The sequence below is a fragment of the Crocodylus porosus genome, unplaced genomic scaffold, assembly GCF_001723895.1.
Source record: "Crocodylus porosus isolate Cpor-Errol unplaced genomic scaffold, CroPor_comp1, whole genome shotgun sequence".
Taxonomy (NCBI): Eukaryota; Metazoa; Chordata; order Crocodylia; family Crocodylidae; genus Crocodylus; species Crocodylus porosus.
Genome location: NW_017728910.1, coordinates 21520116 through 21538083, shown reverse-complemented (window position 1 = coordinate 21538083; position 17968 = coordinate 21520116). Strand labels below are relative to the sequence as shown.

The 17968-nt window shown below is 47.4% G+C and overlaps 1 protein-coding gene across 1 annotated transcript in view; it reads left to right on the top strand.

The window, feature by feature from the left end:
• Nucleotides 1-17968, top strand: part of MCF2L2 (MCF.2 cell line derived transforming sequence-like 2) — a 268026-nt gene that overhangs the window by 101296 nt on the left and 148762 nt on the right. Inside the window, 3 exon segments of the mRNA XM_019532786.1 lie at nucleotides 9237-9353; nucleotides 11733-11882; nucleotides 17807-17931. Of these exon segments, the coding sequence (XP_019388331.1) occupies nucleotides 9237-9353; nucleotides 11733-11882; nucleotides 17807-17931 (392 nt within the window).

The window sequence follows — 17968 nt, the reverse complement described above, 5'->3', positions numbered from 1 at the left end:
ACAACCTTATCAGGGGCCACCAGCAGGGACTTGGGGAAAGTCTGTTCACCAGGGCCCCCCTTGGGGTCACCAGGAACAGTGGCCACAAGCTGAGGGAGGATAGGTTTAGGTTAGATATTAGGAAGAACTACTTCATGGTAAGGGTGCCCAGAGCCTGGAATAGGCTTCCCAGAGAGGTGGTGCTCTCACCTTCCCTGGAAATCTTCAAGAGGAGACTGGATAGGCACCTGGGTGGGGTCTTATGACCCCTCCACCCCCAGTGCTCCTTTCTGCCCATGGCAGGGGGTCAGACTCGATGATCTGTCTAGGTCCCTCCCGACTGAGTGATTCTGTGACTCTCTGATCGGAGCACCGCTAGAGTTCAGGTTCTCTCAGCGTTTGCATCAAGAATCCTTTTTCAGATGAGTGTTTCAATATTGTTTCTTGAATCTATTATAGGTGAGGCTTGTCACAAGTGCTTTGATCACAGGGTAGATATTTTTCCCCTTTTTCATGAAAATATGTTGTCTCCTTTTAATGAGATTAAAAGAATGGGATGGAGGTGGGAAACGGTTGCATTTTGGCTTAAGACGTTTCTAAAAGTCTCGTCCAGGATCTCAAAGCTCTGGGCTGTGCTGTGCCCACCTCCACTGGGTTCCCAGCGGCTTGCAGCCCGGTGCAGGCTTGCAGCCCCAGGGCTGTGCACTGCCTCCCTCCACCGGGCTCAGCTCCCAGCCCCGTGGAACTGAGCCCAGTAGCAGTAGGCAGAGTGCAGCCCCGGCTCTGCCTGCCTCCTGCCACCGGGCTGAGCTCCTTGGGGCAGGCAGAGCCGGCGCTGCGCTCTGATCGGCTCCGCCAGCCCCACGGAGCACAGCTCAGCCGCAGGAGGTGGGGAGAGCCAGGGCTGCGCTCCCTGCTGGGCTGAGCCACATGGGTCTGTGTGGAGCTGTTGGGAGCGCAGCCTTGGCTCTCCGCTGCCTCCCACCACCTGGCTGAGCTGCTGCTTTGAAACTCAAAACTTTTTGAAACTTTCAAAATGTTTCGACTGGCCTTGTTTCGTTTCGAGGCTCTTTCAAAGCCCTCTGCTTCATTTCAATTCCGCTGTTTCGAGCTTGAAACTAGTTGAAGCAGTGTTGAAATGAAACAGCCAGCAAAATTTTGCACAGCCCTTATTATTTTTATCTCTTGTAACGGGGTGGCCTGTCCCCTTCAAAGAAGCTGCAGCTGGGGGGTGTGGAGGTGCCTTATTGGGGGTCAAAAAGCCCCAGCAGGCAGAACTAGAGGTGGGTGTAGAGGGGAATCAACTGGGCTATGAGGAGGGCAAGCCTGCTGTGGGAAGGCCAGAGCCACAGTGGATCCCTCCCAGTGTCCAGGACAGCAAGGTTTTTCCTTGACTTGCTTTATTTGTTAAAAAACTATTACTGGCACATACTGAGAAATGCCCCAGGGTGCAAAGGCCTGGTTGATACCCTGAGGAGGCAACCTCCAACAGTCCCTGTTTTGCAGTTAGGGAAACGGAGGCAGAGAGAGGCTAAAGCACCAGGGTCGGACAGATCTTGACCCTGAGGGACTTGAGTGTCCCCTCCCCAGCCGAACCCACTGACCAGCGCCAAACCCAGACATGCTCCAGTGACGTTGCTCCAGGTTTATCCCCAGCAGTTCGTCTCGGGCCCAGTGAAGACTGAAGGGTCACGAACACCTGGTCTGACGGGAAGAGTCCCGAGTTAGAGAGGGCCTGTGAGCAGGGCCCCGCAGATCAGTGGCAGGGTGAGACCTGCACCGCCTACCTCCCAGACATGTGCTCTGAATACTTACGGGTGCTCCCTGTGTTAACCCACAGGGGTGGGCATCAGGAACTTTGGGCTGCTTTCCCAGTTTTTTCACACGCTCATTCATTGAGATTCGGCCTCTTGCTGAGCACCTGCATCTCCCACTGGCTTGAGCAGTAATGAAAGAAGGCCAATACCTCTGAGATCCCTGGCAAATGTTGCACTGAAGACGTGATTAACCCGTGGGGCAGCCCAGGCATGGGCTCTGAGTGGCTGTAGCAAGAACTGTCTGGCAGCGGTGAGGGGGACAGGCTGCTTTTCCCCCCTGCTGAGCAGCAGCTTCTGCTTGGCCACTGCCGCTGCTCAGCATGGGCAGGTGGTGCGGAGCAGGCATGGGACAGACCAGGATTGAGGCTGTGCCCACAGGACCCCACTGGTACCACTGGGTTGGGGCCAGAAGGAGCCATTGCCACCTAGGCTGCCTAGAAGGCAGTCCAGCTGCGGAGCCACCCCAGCCCTGCTGCATGCCCAGGGGGCGGCAAGACTCGCCATGGGCTGGATGGCACTGGGGCCAGGCAGGACCAAGGGACCTGGCACAGGCTGGACAAAGACCCCTTCAGGCCAGATTCAGCCCATGGACTGCATTTTGCCCACCCCTGAGATAAGCCACCTGGCTTCCTAATTGCCAGTGCAGGGGGAGCCTGGGATCCTGAACCCGGCACTATGGTGCGATGGGGATCCGATCCCTCATCCCACAAGCTCATCTCCTGGCATCCATGTGTAGGAACGGTTACCAGATTTAATATTAGATTTTAGGTAGTGGCACTGAATTCATAAATGCCTGAACAAGAAAAGACCCTTTTTTGAAGAGAGCATTTACTGAGCACAGCGATTTGCAATTTGAAGCATAAGACAAAGAACAACAGAAAAAATTCTCCTAAGCTAAGACACAGCCCAATAAGACATGGTTACAGAACACAGCTTACCTTAATTTAAAATGCAACATAAGCCAAAAAGACTACAGAGAGCCTGGCTTAGGTTTTACATAATCCTGAGGGCAGAGTGTCTCCTTGTAGCCACGTATTCAGAAAGTCTTTCTGGGGGATCTGCAGGTCATCTTAGGGGATGGGAAAAGTTGCAGCAAGGGAAGTTTAGGTTAGATAGTAGGAAGAATTTTCTCACTCGGAGGGTCATAAAACACTGGAACAGGTTACCCAGAGAGGTGGCAGACTCTTCATCCTCAGAGGTTTTTAAGCCCCAGGTAGACAAAGCCTTGGCTGGGATGATGTAGTTGGGACTGGTCCTGCTCGGAGCAGGGGGTTGGACTAGATGTGACCTCCTGAGGTCCCTTCCAACCCTCATTTTCTATGATTATATGAGGAGATCCCATAGGCCTCATCTTTGCCCGGGTTTTTATAGATGAATCTGTACCTCCTTCTCCCACTTGGGTGCCTTGACCGTAACATTCTTTTCACATCCTCCATATATCACTTACCTCCAGTCTCTCATCTCTTCCAGATTTCATTTTGAAATGCAGATATAGCCCCCTGCCTTCTTTCCCTCCCTGGCTACCTCAGGTCACACATTTAACATCTGTCATGTAGCTTCAGAATCAGTTAAAAGGGCCTGCACCTGGGATGCCTCTGCCAGGTCTTCACCAACAGGATCGTGCATCACATCCAGGTGCCCCTGGGATTCCCTACCAGAGACCCCCAAGGATTGACACGGCCCCTCATCTGATTTGGTATCAAGTAAACTTCAGTAGCAATCCCAAGCTTTATTAAAGGTTTCTTCCCCATAATATGACCTGGCAACTGGTTTCTTAGACATTACGGTGGTGACCTTTGGGGGTACTAGATCCTCTGCTGGGTGTGTAGGATGTTCGTTTCTGGAATCCCCATTGTTCAAACAAGACTTTGAAGGTTGCCCCTGTCTCCCCAGGGTGGCAACACAAAACACACGCGGTTCCTTTGTGGTCTCACCAAGGCTGAGTAGAGCAGCAGGATGACATCCGTAGTCTTGCTTGAGATGCCTCGGTAGATGCATGCCAGTGTTTTATTTGCTCTGCCAGCTACGGCTTCGCGTGGGCGGCTCATCTTCATTCTGTGGTCTATCATAACTCCCAGATCTCTTCAGTTACAGTGCTGGCAAGCGTAGCACTGCTGAGCCTGCAAGTGTGTTGTGGATTATTCCTCCCCACATGGAGCACTTTACATGTCTCTGTGTTAAACATCATCAGGTTATGATCCTCCCATCTTGCAAGCCTGTCCAGGTCAGCCTGTATCCCCAGCCTGTCCTCCAGCATGACCGCACTTCCTCATAATTTGGTGTCGTCCATGAACTTTGCCAGTCTGCTTTTAACACTCAAATCCAAATCATTGATGAACGTGTTGAAAAGCACTGGTCCGAGTACTGAATCCCGAGGGACACCACTGGTCACCTTCCTCCATGTTGACTCAGTTACATCTATTAACACTCTCTGTGTCCTACCTCTGAGCCAGTTACCTAGCCACTGAACTGTAAAGTAGTCAAGGCCTCATTTTCCCAATTTTACGATGAGGTCATCATGGAAAACTACGTCAAAGGCCTTTTTGAAATTCAAGTCTATGACATCAGCCTCATTTCCCTTGTCCAGGTGGCAAGTTACCTGATCGTAGAAGGAAATGAGGTTGAGCAGGCATGACCTGCCCGCAAGGAAGCCATGTTGGCCGTCCTTTAGAAAACTGCCTTCATTTAGCTTACCGGTAGTGGATTCTTTGATCATTTTTCCCAGGATTTTTCCAGGGATTGAGGTCAAACCATTTGGCCTGTAATTCCCCTAGTTTTCCTTTCTCCCTTTCTTGAAGATAGGCAACACACTGGCCCTCTTCCAGTCTTCTGGGACCTCTCCCGAGCACCATGAGTCCTCAGATAGTTTTGCCATAGGTTGTGCAATAATGCCAGCCAATTCTTTCGGCACTCTCAGGTGTTGTTCACCTGGTCCTGCTGACCTGTAGATATCCAGCCTCTCTAGATGTTCTCCCGCAAGATCCTTGCCAACTATGGGAGAGTGATCACCCCTTCCTTGATCATCTTGTATCCTGTCAAACAGGCTAACACCCTTGCACTGGTGGAATACTGACGCAAAGTATTTGTTTAGGAGTTTGGTTTTCTCCTGAGTGTCAGTTATGAGCTTTCCCATTTCATTCAGCAGGGGCCCTGTGTTTCCCTTATTTTTTCTCTGCTTGCTACATATCTAAAGAAGGACTTTTTATTGTCCTTAATTCTGGTTGCCAATTTGAATTCAGTTTTTGCCTTTGCTTTTCTAATCTGTTCCTTACAGGTGCAGGCTATTGCTATGTACTCCTCCCTGGTAGTAATTCCTGATGCACTGTCAAGATACTGGCTGTGATGCCATGCCCCTAATGAGCCTGTTATTCCAAAAAAGAGACCACAGTCTTCAGGTCTTAGTAACTAAAACTCAGCCAGGTTTATTGTCCTCAAACAAGCCTAGACTTTATCATCCATAACCAACTGATACACAGTGCTAGCCAGGTCACTTGCTGGCATGAGACGGGCATCAACATACCCTCTAAGCCCAGTACAAAATCTTCAGTGCTCCCAGGCCCATTTTAATACACCAGTGTTTACAGCTGACATGTCGTAGTTCTCACCAGTTACCAAAACAGCTTTCGGTGACATGGTCCACATTTTGCTTCTCACCTATTAGTGCAGCCCTGCCCCCAAATACAGATCCCTGTGGCCAGGTCACTCTGATCTTTGTTTTGGTGCCTTATCGATTCATTCTCTATCTGTCGTCCTTGGAGACCCCCTAAAACTAACCAGTTACTTTTCCAGCATTTCCATTTACGCCATACATGGTATACCTATTTTCATACTGGCCAAGGCCTACTTCAGCTGGGCCAGTGTCTGATTTGTATACACACCGATTAATGGTTGTATTAATCCATGCTCCAGTGAGGTCTACCGACATATGCCTAGTTCTAGCCAAATGGCCAAACTATGATTGGAAGGAAGACTGAGCCTCTCTCTGTCTCCTTTTCTTATGCTCTCTCCATGTCATACCACGCGGCAAGGGGAAGACACTAACTACCATTAAGGGTGCACTCTGTGCCTGAGGGCATTTCCAGCATCTTTAAACAGGCACTGTCCAGTGGTAATTACTTTCATCCCCAGCTGCTCCTTGAATAATTGTCCTTCATTTGCTCTTTTCATGAGTTTCGGGGCTGTCAGGAGGAAGTTTTACTGGCTGCAGAATGCAAAGGGTGTGACTTTCCCAGTGTGCTCCAAAAACCCATTAAAGAGCATTTGGTTCCTCTTCTCCCAAGGCCTGGATCTTCTCAGGGTTCCTTCTACAGCTTAAACCCTACATCTGGCTTCAATCAGGAAAAGCCACTCCCATGTCTGTATGTTCAGAAGGAGTAAGAACTGGTGCCAGGGATTTCAAGAATCCACTTACCATAATAGGAGCAGGCAAACACAGCCAGACTTACCCTCAACAGGAGGTTGAATTCCTGCCTGAATGAGAACCACCTACTTTATTTGTCCAAACCTAAGTGTTTTGGATCCCTAGTTGTTTGCACCCAACACCGTCGTGTCGCTGCTACTACCGCTGCTCAAGTCACTGTTCATTCTAGCGGATATGGTCACAAAAACTCTGCATTTGAAATGTGTGTTACTTGCATCAAGCATGGCAGCACCATAGCAGAGAGCAAGTAAAAGTAATTTGAAGCTTAATATAAATTGCATGCATTTCAATCAGTTATGCTAGTGGTGGGAATGTTGTTCTTGTGGGGCTTAGGGTGATGTTGCAGATTGCCTTTAAACCATCATAAAGGTACTGAAAACAGAAGCATATACCCACTGAAGGGTGTTCACCCATCTTAAGTATCCTCTAAACATTTGAGATTTATCATCTATCCTTTTTGTCCAAGTTATTCCAGGGCATTGTTAGTCAGCTCCCTGGAGAGAAAGTGATCACTTTGCAGCCCTCCAGAATCCCAGGATGCATAGCTCCCAGCCACTCTAGCCCTTTCCACCAGCCAAACCTCTAGTGGTCCCCTGCCTCTGCCCACCCTGCAGGGCTGCTAATGCTTAACTGCAGCAAGACCCTGGAGCCAGGAGAAGCATAGGAACATAAGAGCTGCTATTTACTGGGTCAGACCGTAGGCCCGTTTTGCCCAGTCTCCCGTGTCACACGGGCAGAGAGCGGATGCTGAAACGGAAACTGAACTGGGTCTGACCAGGGTTTTTTCCCCTGTTCCCCTCTCACTTACAGCCTCCAGTATTTAAGGTCTAGGCAGATGTGATTCAGAGGGTGGGCCCCTATCTCCCATGCTCAGTAGCTACCGATGCCCCTTTCCTCTAAGAAATGTGTCCAGTCCCTTTTTGAATCTGGCTAAGCTGTCAGCTTCCGCAGCATTGGGTGGCAACCAGTCCCACACTTTAACTACACGTGCATTGTTATTGCGCAGTTGCTTAAGCGGTACTGCACAGTCCTGGCGGCGCACGGGTTTTTTTCCCACACTACCGTGCAGTAGTATTGTTGGCATCACAGTTCCCATAGACGGGTGGCGTCACATAGCATCTCATGTAGATGTGCCCACTATATGAAGAAATGAACTTCCTTTTGTTTTAAACTTACCATATTTACTGGACTCTAAGATGACCCTGAATTTAAGACGACCCCCGCCCAATAATTAGATTCTATATGTGGAAAATGTATAAATGTGTTATAATCTTCCATGTATAGAACCTAATTATTGCGGAGGTTGTCTTTAATTCATTCCTCCTTCTGCTGCAGGTGGGCAGGTGGTGTGGGGAGGTCAGCAGTTTGCCCCTTGTCCCCCACTATTCTCCCTACTACCTCTGCCCCCTGCCTTCACCCATGGGAGGAATGGGCTACGGGGGAGATGGAGTACAGAGGTGGTGGTGGGCAGGCAGCACTGCAACTATCGCTGGACCCTGGGCAGGGACTGGAGCCTGAGCCACAGGAGCTGCTGCCCCCACCGCCCTCATATGCAAGTCTAAGTTGAGGGCCTCCCCCCACCCCCATGTCAAATGGGGAACCCCTCCCATGTCTTAAAATCAAGTCAATATGGTATTATCTACTAGTTTCATTTTGTGACCCCTAGTTCTTGTACTTGGAGAGAGAGTAAATAATAAATCCCTGTTGACTTTCTCTTCATCATTTAGTATTTGGTAAAGCTTTCTCATGTTCCCCTCTCAAGCACCTCTTTTCTAAACTGAACAGGCCTGGTCTTGTTAGTCGCTCCTCATAATGAGGCCCCTCCAGACCACTCATCATCCTTGTTGCCCCTTCTCTGGACCTTCTCCAGTGTTTCTACATCCTTTTTGAGGTGTGGGGACCAGAATTGGGCACAGTATCAAGGTGTGGATGCACCATGGATTTATAATGGGACATGATGGGTGTCTATACATGTGCTCTGGGAGTGATGGGGGGCACTTTAATTCTGCTCTAATTAAAGCGCCCAGAGCGTCTCGCATATCAGCATCTCTGCACTTCACAATGACAGCGGGGCACTTTATCTAAAGCTCATTCAACTAACTTTTGATAAAGTGCCCCCACAGACATTTTGAAGCATGCAGATGCAGATGCATGAGATGCAGAGGCTGGCTGGATCACAGTAATTACCATGCTTCAGCAAACTCGATTAATCAAGTAATTACAATGTGCTGGAATAGTCTCCGTGCTCATGTACGGGTACTTTCCATTGATACTCTCCCTGGTATGCTGTCCCTGGCTCCAGGGGCTCACCTCCTGGAGGCTCCGTGCTCTGGCAAGGCCGCCTGGCAGCTTCCCTCCTGGCTGCTGGGGGTTATCTACAGTGTGGGGAAGCATGTCTCCCCATGGTTATCCTCCACAGCCTCTCGTAGCCCCCTCACCTGGGGCTGGACTTGATGAGGCTTAAAAGAAAGCTGAGCTTCTCACACCCCATTATCTTCCTGGCCAGGGGAGAACAGGAGAAAAGGGGCAGGGGGCTACAAGAAAAGTTCAGTTAACCTCAGGTAAAGCAACCTTAATTGAAGTTTTCCCTTGCCTTGTGCTGGGATTAAAGGTACAGGCAGCCCTGAGCTTCGGGAGGTGGCCTAGGATGGGAAAAGGTCCTGAGATCCAGCTTGGCAGGGCTCTTTGCAGGCAGCTGCCTGAGCTCTGGTCACCAGTTCCCTCCTTCCCAGGGCAGGCAGGGCCATGGAGGACTTGTGGGAGGGAAGTTGTGCTCCCATCAGCAAATTATTCCTTGGTTTCACTGTCAAATCGAAAATAGCTATCTATAAATCACAGTGGGTTGTGCTGATGGGTCAAATAGACATTGTAGATAATGACAATTTATTGACCCTCAGCCTTGAAGGACAACAAGTCAGAGCAAAGTTCAGCCCTCCCTATTTAAACTGAATAAGAAAGATGACTCCGAAGGGCAGCATTATTTTTCTCCATTAACATGCTGTTTTGATTCCTCATTGCAGATCATCATGTTAAATTCTGTTTCTGATCTACATGGCTATATTGACAAAAGTCAGCTCACCCGGGAACTTGGGGGAACTCTGGAGTATGGCCACAGCCAATGGATACACCATCGAACTGTGAGTACAACCACTGACTGTCTTCAGGACATGGTTTCAACCTAAATGAGATATTCAGACAAATCAATAATTCTCCAGTGAGAGTGAAGGCTGTGACTTCTGTTGAAGCCTGAGGGGATTTTGCCCAAGTTAATCTACTTCACAATGGAGGGAGGATTAGATCCTCCCAAGACCTTGGCAGGGCTGTTTACACAGTGCTTATCTAGGCCTCAGCTCAAAAAATAAGCCCAGGTGCTTAAGCACAGTCTCAATCTTAAGCAATTTGCTGGAATCAGCTGGATTTCAACACAATATTAAAGGGAAACGTGGCAAATTGACTTTCTGCATCAGAACCTAGAGCCTCTCTGCAAGGACTGTGAATGGTCTAATAAGGCTCCAAAAACACTCGGGGCATCAAGTTTTCTTTTATTTCCATTTCTTTGCTCCATAAATATGCACGCTAAACTAGGTCTTGCTTCTCTGTAACCCAGGGACATCTTCTCACTTACTGTGGGAGCTGGAAGGCTTATGGTCTCGTAGCACTGAAGGGACTGATCCGCTTTCTGAACTGACTCATCTGGTTCAGTGGCTGATGTTTAAGACAATATAAGCAGCAGTACATCCTTGTCCCCATGTTCAGGAGCCCTGAGATTTGGGATGCTAGTTCATCTTGTTATAGAGAAAGGGAGAAGATGAGACTCTGGGCCCGTGTCCTGTAGACAGATCTGATTGCTCTGAGTACATGGACTACACAAGAATGCAGCTGCTGAGTACATATGCTGGGTCATAAGCAGACTTGTGCAGCTTGTGTTGAAGTCCCAACCACCAAGGTCTGGGGCAGAAGTTGAATAAACTGATTTGAGCTCAGTCAGTTAAGTCTGATACTACATTCAACCAGGTTTACCTCAAACCGGTTTTGGCCATTTTGAAACCAGTTTCTGAGCACTGATCTTATGTTCTGTTATAGGTTTAGACCAGTTTCTGATCACTTAAATCAGTCTCTGTGTAACTTCTGCCCCTAGCCCTGCTGTGTTACAGATTTGAACTCATCTCTGATCACTTATTCTGGTTGATATGTAATTTCTGACCCTAGCCCAAGGCTAAAACTGCACCAGAACCCAAGCTGGCTAGATTCAAGCTAGCTGGGGTATGTCTGTATGTGCTGCAGTCCCACCTCCTGATCACAGTATAGACACAGCCCGAACAGGGGAAATACTGTGTACACCTTTTAGTGGGAGGGTCATTCATTTTAATTTGTCTGCTCCTTGTTAAACACTGTCGCCCATAATTTGCTTGTCAGTAAGCCCCGTTCCAGCAGGCAAGGTTGATGATAATGAATTCCAGCGTTCTCTGGGGCAGGAAGTTTGCATGGCAGTCAAACCAGCTGTAACAAGTCATTCATTATTCAGCCGGGCTTGACAACATCACGAACACAGTTGTAACTAGACTTGGTCCAAGTCTAGCGTGAACAGGATCAAACTGTAGGTGAATGAAAGTAAACAGTTGGGAGAGCTGATGCAAAGTGGAGGTCATTGGCAGGTTTTAGTGAAGACATTAAACTGGGCCAGTGTTCCTGAAACACAAGGAAACAGTCCCATGCAGCTACAAGAGAGAATGTCACTGCTGAGGAATTTGTTCCAAATATTTTGCCCTGACAAACTAATATTTAAATCACTGGGTTTGAAGTGTCCACATGGTGCTTTCCACAGCCTTCATTTCTCTCACTTCCAACTTAACAGAAGTGTGTTTGGGTGTGAAAAGTAGTTGTGTTGGAGCATTCAAGGGATAGAGAAGCAGCAGGATTCAATATTAACTTCAAAACCACATGCATTTTTAACTCCCTTTTTTGTGTTAAGCTTTCTGTAGCACTGTGGACACAGGGCTTGGAAGGGGCCAACTATGGAATACCAATTCAAGCACAGATGGGCATTAAGGATTCGTGCACCTGGACTCAAGTGCAATGTAGACAGATCCTCACTGATTAGACAGTGATGATAAACCTGTTCAAGGAGGCTTTGCCTAAAGTACTTTGGCCTTACTGGAGAGTTGTTGGTAATTCAGAGTGCTTTAGGGAGAAGCATATGGGTTAAGGAGCCAAGTCTCTTGGCTCTCATGCTGCAGCTGTCCGTGGCTTTGGGCAAGTCATATCAGTTCTGGGTACAGGAAGTGGTAATGTTAGCCAGCCTAATGATCTGCTGGAGCACCGCAGCTCAGAGCTCCGGTGGCAGTAGTAACCTGTTATCTTCTGATGGACCCATCCACCCAACATGGCATATTACCAGTGCGTTAGATTTAGCACAAGAAAACACATCACCGTGTGAGCACAAAGCAGTGCTAGTGAGTAGCACAGACCTTACAGTATGACCAGTCCATGACTGTATAAACCTCCTGCTGTTCCAGGCTATCGAGAACTTTGCAATGACTGTGAAAACAACGGCACAGATGCTGCAGACTTTTGGAACAGACCTGGCTGAGACTGAACTTCCCAACGATGTGCAGTGCACCGAGGAGCTCCTGTCCTCCCACACAGACCAGCATGATAAGCTGAAGGTGAGCAGCCCTGCCAGTGCGCGGTGTTGGGTTTTACCATTTAATAAATACTTGTGCTGTAAGTCAGGAGTTGATTGGCTGGGAAACAGCTGAGGAGGAGAAGGACTTGGATGTATGAATGGATCTGAGCTGTCCGTGCCAAGCAGCCATGCAAGGCAGGCAAATACAGTCTGAGGATGTATAAGGCAAGGTGTCTCCAGTAAAGACAGCAAGGGATTAATGCCATGGTATAAGACACTGGTGACACCCCATCTGGAATACTGGTCTGCAACAAAGATAAACTCAGACTGGTACAGAAATCAAGTACTCAGAGCATCAGGGAAACGGAGTAGTTCATCTTCTCTTTCCCTGTTAGGATTATCACAGGTCTGGAGACCCTGTCATCATGAGAGAAGGCTTGTTCAACCAAAGCAAAGGGTATAAATACATCAATGAGTCAACACCAGAGGAGGAGAGCAGATTTTTAAGAGAAAAGGCCATCTTGGTACCAGGAAGAATAAGTATAAACTGAATAAACTGAGGCTGGAAATTAGAAATCGATTTCCAACCATCAGAGCAGTGAGGACCTGAATGAATAGTTTCATAGTTGGTTGGGTTGGAAGGGACCTGAGCAGATCATCAAGTCCGGCTGCCTGCCATGGCAGGAAAGATTACTGGGGTCAAACGACCTCGGCAAGGTGTACATCCAGCCTCCTCTTAAAGATCCCCAGGGTAGGAGCCAGCACCACTTCTCTTGGAAGTTGATTCCAGATCCTAGCTGCCCTGACAGTGAAGTTTGAAGCTGGCTGTCTGACTGTCTCAGTACTTTTAAACCTTGAATAACCACAAGAGCTCTGGAGGAGGATGTGGGGGCCAGAAATCAACTTCGCTCTAAGATGAAATGTGTTCATTTTCTGACAGAGATGCTGTACTGTGCTTGCCTGTGATTGCCACAGGCTGGGTTCAGTGATTCATAAGGTCCCTTCCTGTCCTGTGTGTTTTGAACTACAGGGGTTTGCTCCCTGATTTGACTCAGCATCAGCTTTCTCCAGCCTGAAATAAAGTGCCTTTCTCCTTTTCCAGCAACCACACAATAAATAGCAGCCCCTTAGGAAACCACAGAAGCTGGCATTAGATGAATGCTGAACACTGGCCAATGGATAGACAAAACCAGCATACAGACTTGTTTAGGATTGTCAGGCCAACCCTTGGCATTGGCAGAGTTGGCATTGTTGACATTGGTTTGGTGGAAGAGTCTGATTTGTATGTTGTGCTTTTTACTGCATGCCATACACTGACTCAGAAAGTGAGTTTGCCTTCTTTCTTTCAGCGCTAGCATTAACAATCTTAATTTAACACATTGCAGCTCAGCGGTCTAACACTTAATTGGAAAGTAGCCATGCTCCTGGACTGTAACGGCACTACCCTCTTTCAGATAGTCTGACAGCTCAAAACAGATGCCTGGGTGGTGAAATCACTAATGAATTCTGATTTAAATATTAGTGCTCCCACCATTATAACACCAGGGGCACTGTGCCAGTGCCAGACAACTGCAGGAGAGCTCCCCAAAAAGGGCTAATACAAACAAGACTCTTGAAACCTTAGCACCAGTCCAGCCTTCCTACCTTTCAAGTGGATGCTTGGTGCGGTTTACCTTATGTGTGCATGATCTTTCTAGGTGAAAACTTGAAAAACAAGTCCACACATGGCAATTTTCTTAAGAAAAGGGGTTTTCTCCAGGTAGTGCCAGACCCAAAATATGCCTTTTCTCTCTCCCTCTCACTGTGATACATCAGTTGCCTTCCTCCTCTCCCAAATGTAGTTGCATTTTATTGCTTCTACAAGTATAAAGGGCCCAGCCCCATGAAGTGAGGTCCTCTGAGGCATTGCCTGTTAAAAGTATCTTTAAGCTGTGAGTGAGTCCAGAGGATTTATGAGACGCATTGTGACAGACTCCTTTATGGATAGTACAGCACCAAGGTTAAAATAATTCAAGTACAGCAGTTTGAGTTATTGCTGTTGTGGTCAGCCAAGCTTTAAAAGTAGTGTGGATATCAGACGGCCAACTTCAAGCCATTCATTTATTGAGGGGCAGAGATGTGGGTTGCCTGGAAATTTTTGAATTTTCTGGAAAATTTTCCAATGCCCTAAATAGAATGTGATCTGATTTAGCATATTGAGTTGACTTGTAACCCATGTTAATTTTATGTCCCAATAGCCACAAGTATTTGAAATGAAATATTTGATTAGGCAAAAAATTAAATACAACACACTTAATGGGGTTTAAAGGTTATATTCAAAGCTTTATGTGGATAGAAATTATTTGTATTGGAATACTTGTAAAAATGTTAACTCAATACACAATAGCATATACTTCCCTTACACTGTTTGTTTAAATTTAAGAAAAAAAACCCAAAGGCCCTGAAAACTGTTGAGACACTAATTTTAGCGCACCCAAAGAGCTGTGCATGATATGCTGTGCTTTGGTTTTGATTTGACCTGCACAGCCAATTAGGTGAAGTCATAACTTGATTTTTCGTTTGGATGATTATGTGTGTGTATTTACCCTCCTGTTTGGAGATCAGTAAAATATATGTATTCCCTAGACGTGTCACTTTGTATGGAGGGCATATCAACATATAGAAACTCTAGACTGTAGCATATAGAAACTCTTCACACTTCCTAGAGATAATCACCTGAAAAACATTCATTACAACTTTGAAACTGCCAAGCTTGCCTAATATTGCATTGGCATCCATTCTTCGTTACTAATGAATTTTATGAAACTATTTGTAGAAATGGAAAATTTCCCACGGAAAAATAAAGCACTGGAAAATTTTCCATTTGGGAACGTTTTCCGCCCCACATCTCTGTTGAGGGGAATCTGCTGTTGTGGTTTGTCAGGGATTTTTCGGGGCTCTGAGTCTTTCTGGATAAAGCAGGACATGGTTAGGGCTGCCAGGCTCTGGAATGGGCTCCCAGGGGAGGTGGTGCTCTTCCCTACCTTGGGGGTCTTTAAGAGGAGGTTGGATAGATATCTGGTTGGGGCATTATGATCCCGGCACTCGTGCCTGCCCAGGGCAGGGGGGCAGACTTGATGATCTGTTCAGGTCCCTTCTGACCCTAGAAACTCTGAAACTATGATCTAATTCAGAATAACAGCAAGAACAACAAAGGAAACCCTGAAATGGAGGTGACATGGTACCTCTTTGGTGAGCAGAGGTTTTCCTAAAATGAATGCTCAAAGCTCTCCATTTATATCCACACATTTCAGCAAACAGATCAGTGGAAGTTTCTGTGCTTTTCCTAAACCGGTTTTCACTCAACCCCCCTCTGTTTTGAACACAGTATCCCAAACTCAGCAAACCAACCATTTCTATATGCTAATGCACCCCCCCCCATACAAAGTGCTTGTTTGGAGATCAGTAGTCACCTCTCCGAAGTGCGCTGCAGTCGGTAGACTGGCTTAACGTGGTGAAACGTGCGGGGGGGCTGAGGTACAAAGTTCTGCACGTAATTGTGATGCAGACGGTTTGGGGAGGTGAGATGCTGACTAAATGCGTGTTCTTGTGGCAAACCATGTCACAGGGGATTCTAGGAAACCTAAATCCTTGTCCTCTCCATCACGTGTGTGGCCAAGCTCCTGGACATTTGAGGAGAGGCCCTTTCTCCCTGGAAGCCAGCGGTTTTGGTTTCTCACCCTGTTTGGAAGTTGTGTGTTGGGTGGGTTTTTCAGCTCTTGCACTGGTACAATGGAGGCCTCCAAAAGTCCTGGCAGATGGACTGGTAGTGCCATGCCTTTCAGCGGTTCTGATAGTATCTCCTGTGTGTCCTTAGTAGGTTCAGCTGATCTTCAAAGCAGTGTTGTTGTTAGAACAGGATCCACAGGATCCTTTGTCACTAGGACCCCTACCAGTCAGCAGTTCAGGACTAATCTATCTCCTGCCATCGCGTTCACTCCTTTACGTTTTCCTTTGGGATTATATGAGGACTAATAACAGCATTCAGAAAAGACCACACTTGAGCTTGTCAGACCACTGCGTGGCCAGGAATTATTCTTGGGAAGCTCTTGAATTAGGAGCCCGGGATGCTTTTCCATGCTGATTTTCACTGTCCTTTCTTCGGCCCACCAGGTTTAGGGCCTTACTGCTCTACTGAAATCAATAGCAGATTTGTTACAGATTACTGTGGGGTCAGGAGCAGGCCCTTCATTAGTAAATGTGTGCTATTGAGGTCCTTCTGGCAGAGGTAACTGTGTGCCAAAAGGATGCTCAATAGCCACTTCAGTAGCAGCAGTTGCTGCATCGGGCTGCATTTTCTTGGCAGCCTTGGAAGTTTGGCCGTTTGAAATCAGTCGTGAAGTCAGCACAGAGGCTGATTCACAGCCTGATGAAATCTTCCCATTGTCCTTAATGGACTTGGAAACAAGTCCCTCTGCTGGGGACGTTTACAGAAGGAACATGCCAAATTGGCTGTATCTCTTGCTCTATGTCAAGGGAGCTTTGTTGCAGAAAGTGGAGGTAGCTGCATGCACTAAACACCGCTGAACAGAAGTGGAAGAGGCTAGTAAAGGGATAGGGACTTTGTCTAAAGGGAGCAAGCAGTAAAATGAAGGCAGAGTCCTCAGTAATTCACAAAAACAGTGACAGACTTTCCACCCTGTCCCAGATGCCTTCCCTCTGGTGTTCTCAAGTCCCTCTTGCATCTACTCCCTTCTCTTCTGTTTGCTTGGATAACAAAGGTGTGACCTGAAGGTGCAGCTCCTTTGTGCAGCTCAGCTCAGTGGGAGAGGGAGAAAGATGTGCGGGAAAATGAGAGCTTATGGGAAAATAATGAGACCCATGTCATGGAATTCCTTGCATGACTTCCAAATCTATTTTAGAGCAATTTTATGCTCCAGTTACACGGTCACCAACGCCCAGTTTGGATATGGTACCTAGAGAGACACAGTTAAGTGCCACCCACACAAAGTGATTGTGCTGTCCTTAAAACCCAGCCTGAGCTACAACTTGCACAAGGCAACCAGGGATATTTTTAAATATAATATGTCTGTCAAAGCAAATGCCCTCTTCGTGTCTCTAAATGCTGCCTGTTGTAGGTAAGCATCTGGTCCCGTTTCTGAAGTATCCAAGTGCTCAGTCTTTAAAGTACTGAGCCTGACAACACAGCCTGGGGAAGAGCAGTGCTGTTCATTCCCATTTTAAAGATGAGGAAACTGAGGCACAGTGGTTAAGTGACTTGCCAAAGGTTACACAAGAAGTCTGTGATGGAGCTGGGAGTTAACGCTTGGTCAGAACTTTAAGGCTAGCGCCCTAACCACTGGACCATCCTTTCTGTCTTCCCTGGTCTTACTTCATGGTGGGGACTGAGACCTTGCGACCTTCTTCTTGGCCCATGTGTAGACAAAACGAGGGGCACTTTAAAGTGGGCTAAATGCTTGCATGCCTTGGCAGTGTTTTGCGCATTAATTCCAGCCACTGTAGGAAATTCGGCAGTGTAATGCGCCTTAAATGACTTGGCGCAACTCCTTCCAGGAGTTTTAGTTTGCTGCCCTACAGCCGCGGAGTGAAGCACCAGGCTCCGTGCAGCTCCACAGCTCTGCAGGCAGCCTGGCAGCAGCCTCAACAAAGTTCCCTCATGTGCTGTGGTATCTCAGGGCTGTTTCCGCCCTTTAAATACTAAACTGCAAGTTTTGTTTGTGTCTAAAAATGTTCTCCCATCAGTAACCCAGAAAATTCAAAAGTTTTTCTCCCTTTCAGAGAATACCAGATCATTGTCATCACTCAGCAAGCCTACTTCCTTCCTTCCTTCTGATGTTTCATTCTCAGAAGTGAATCCTCCACTGGAGTTGGCAGTATGACCCACTTAATGGTTATGAATAACTGTTAACCACTGGATTTGAAACAACCTTATTTGAACTGATTTTTTTTTTTTGTTCTCTCCAGGATGAGCTGAAACTAGCTGTGAAGCAGGGGGCCACGCTGCTGACATGCATTAGAGAGCCAGTCACACGAAGTGCCACTAGCAAACTCAGCCCAGACGAGCTGGAAAATGTAGCGACAGTGGAAAGGTTGGTGAATCTTGATGACGTTATCTAGGTTGCTAAT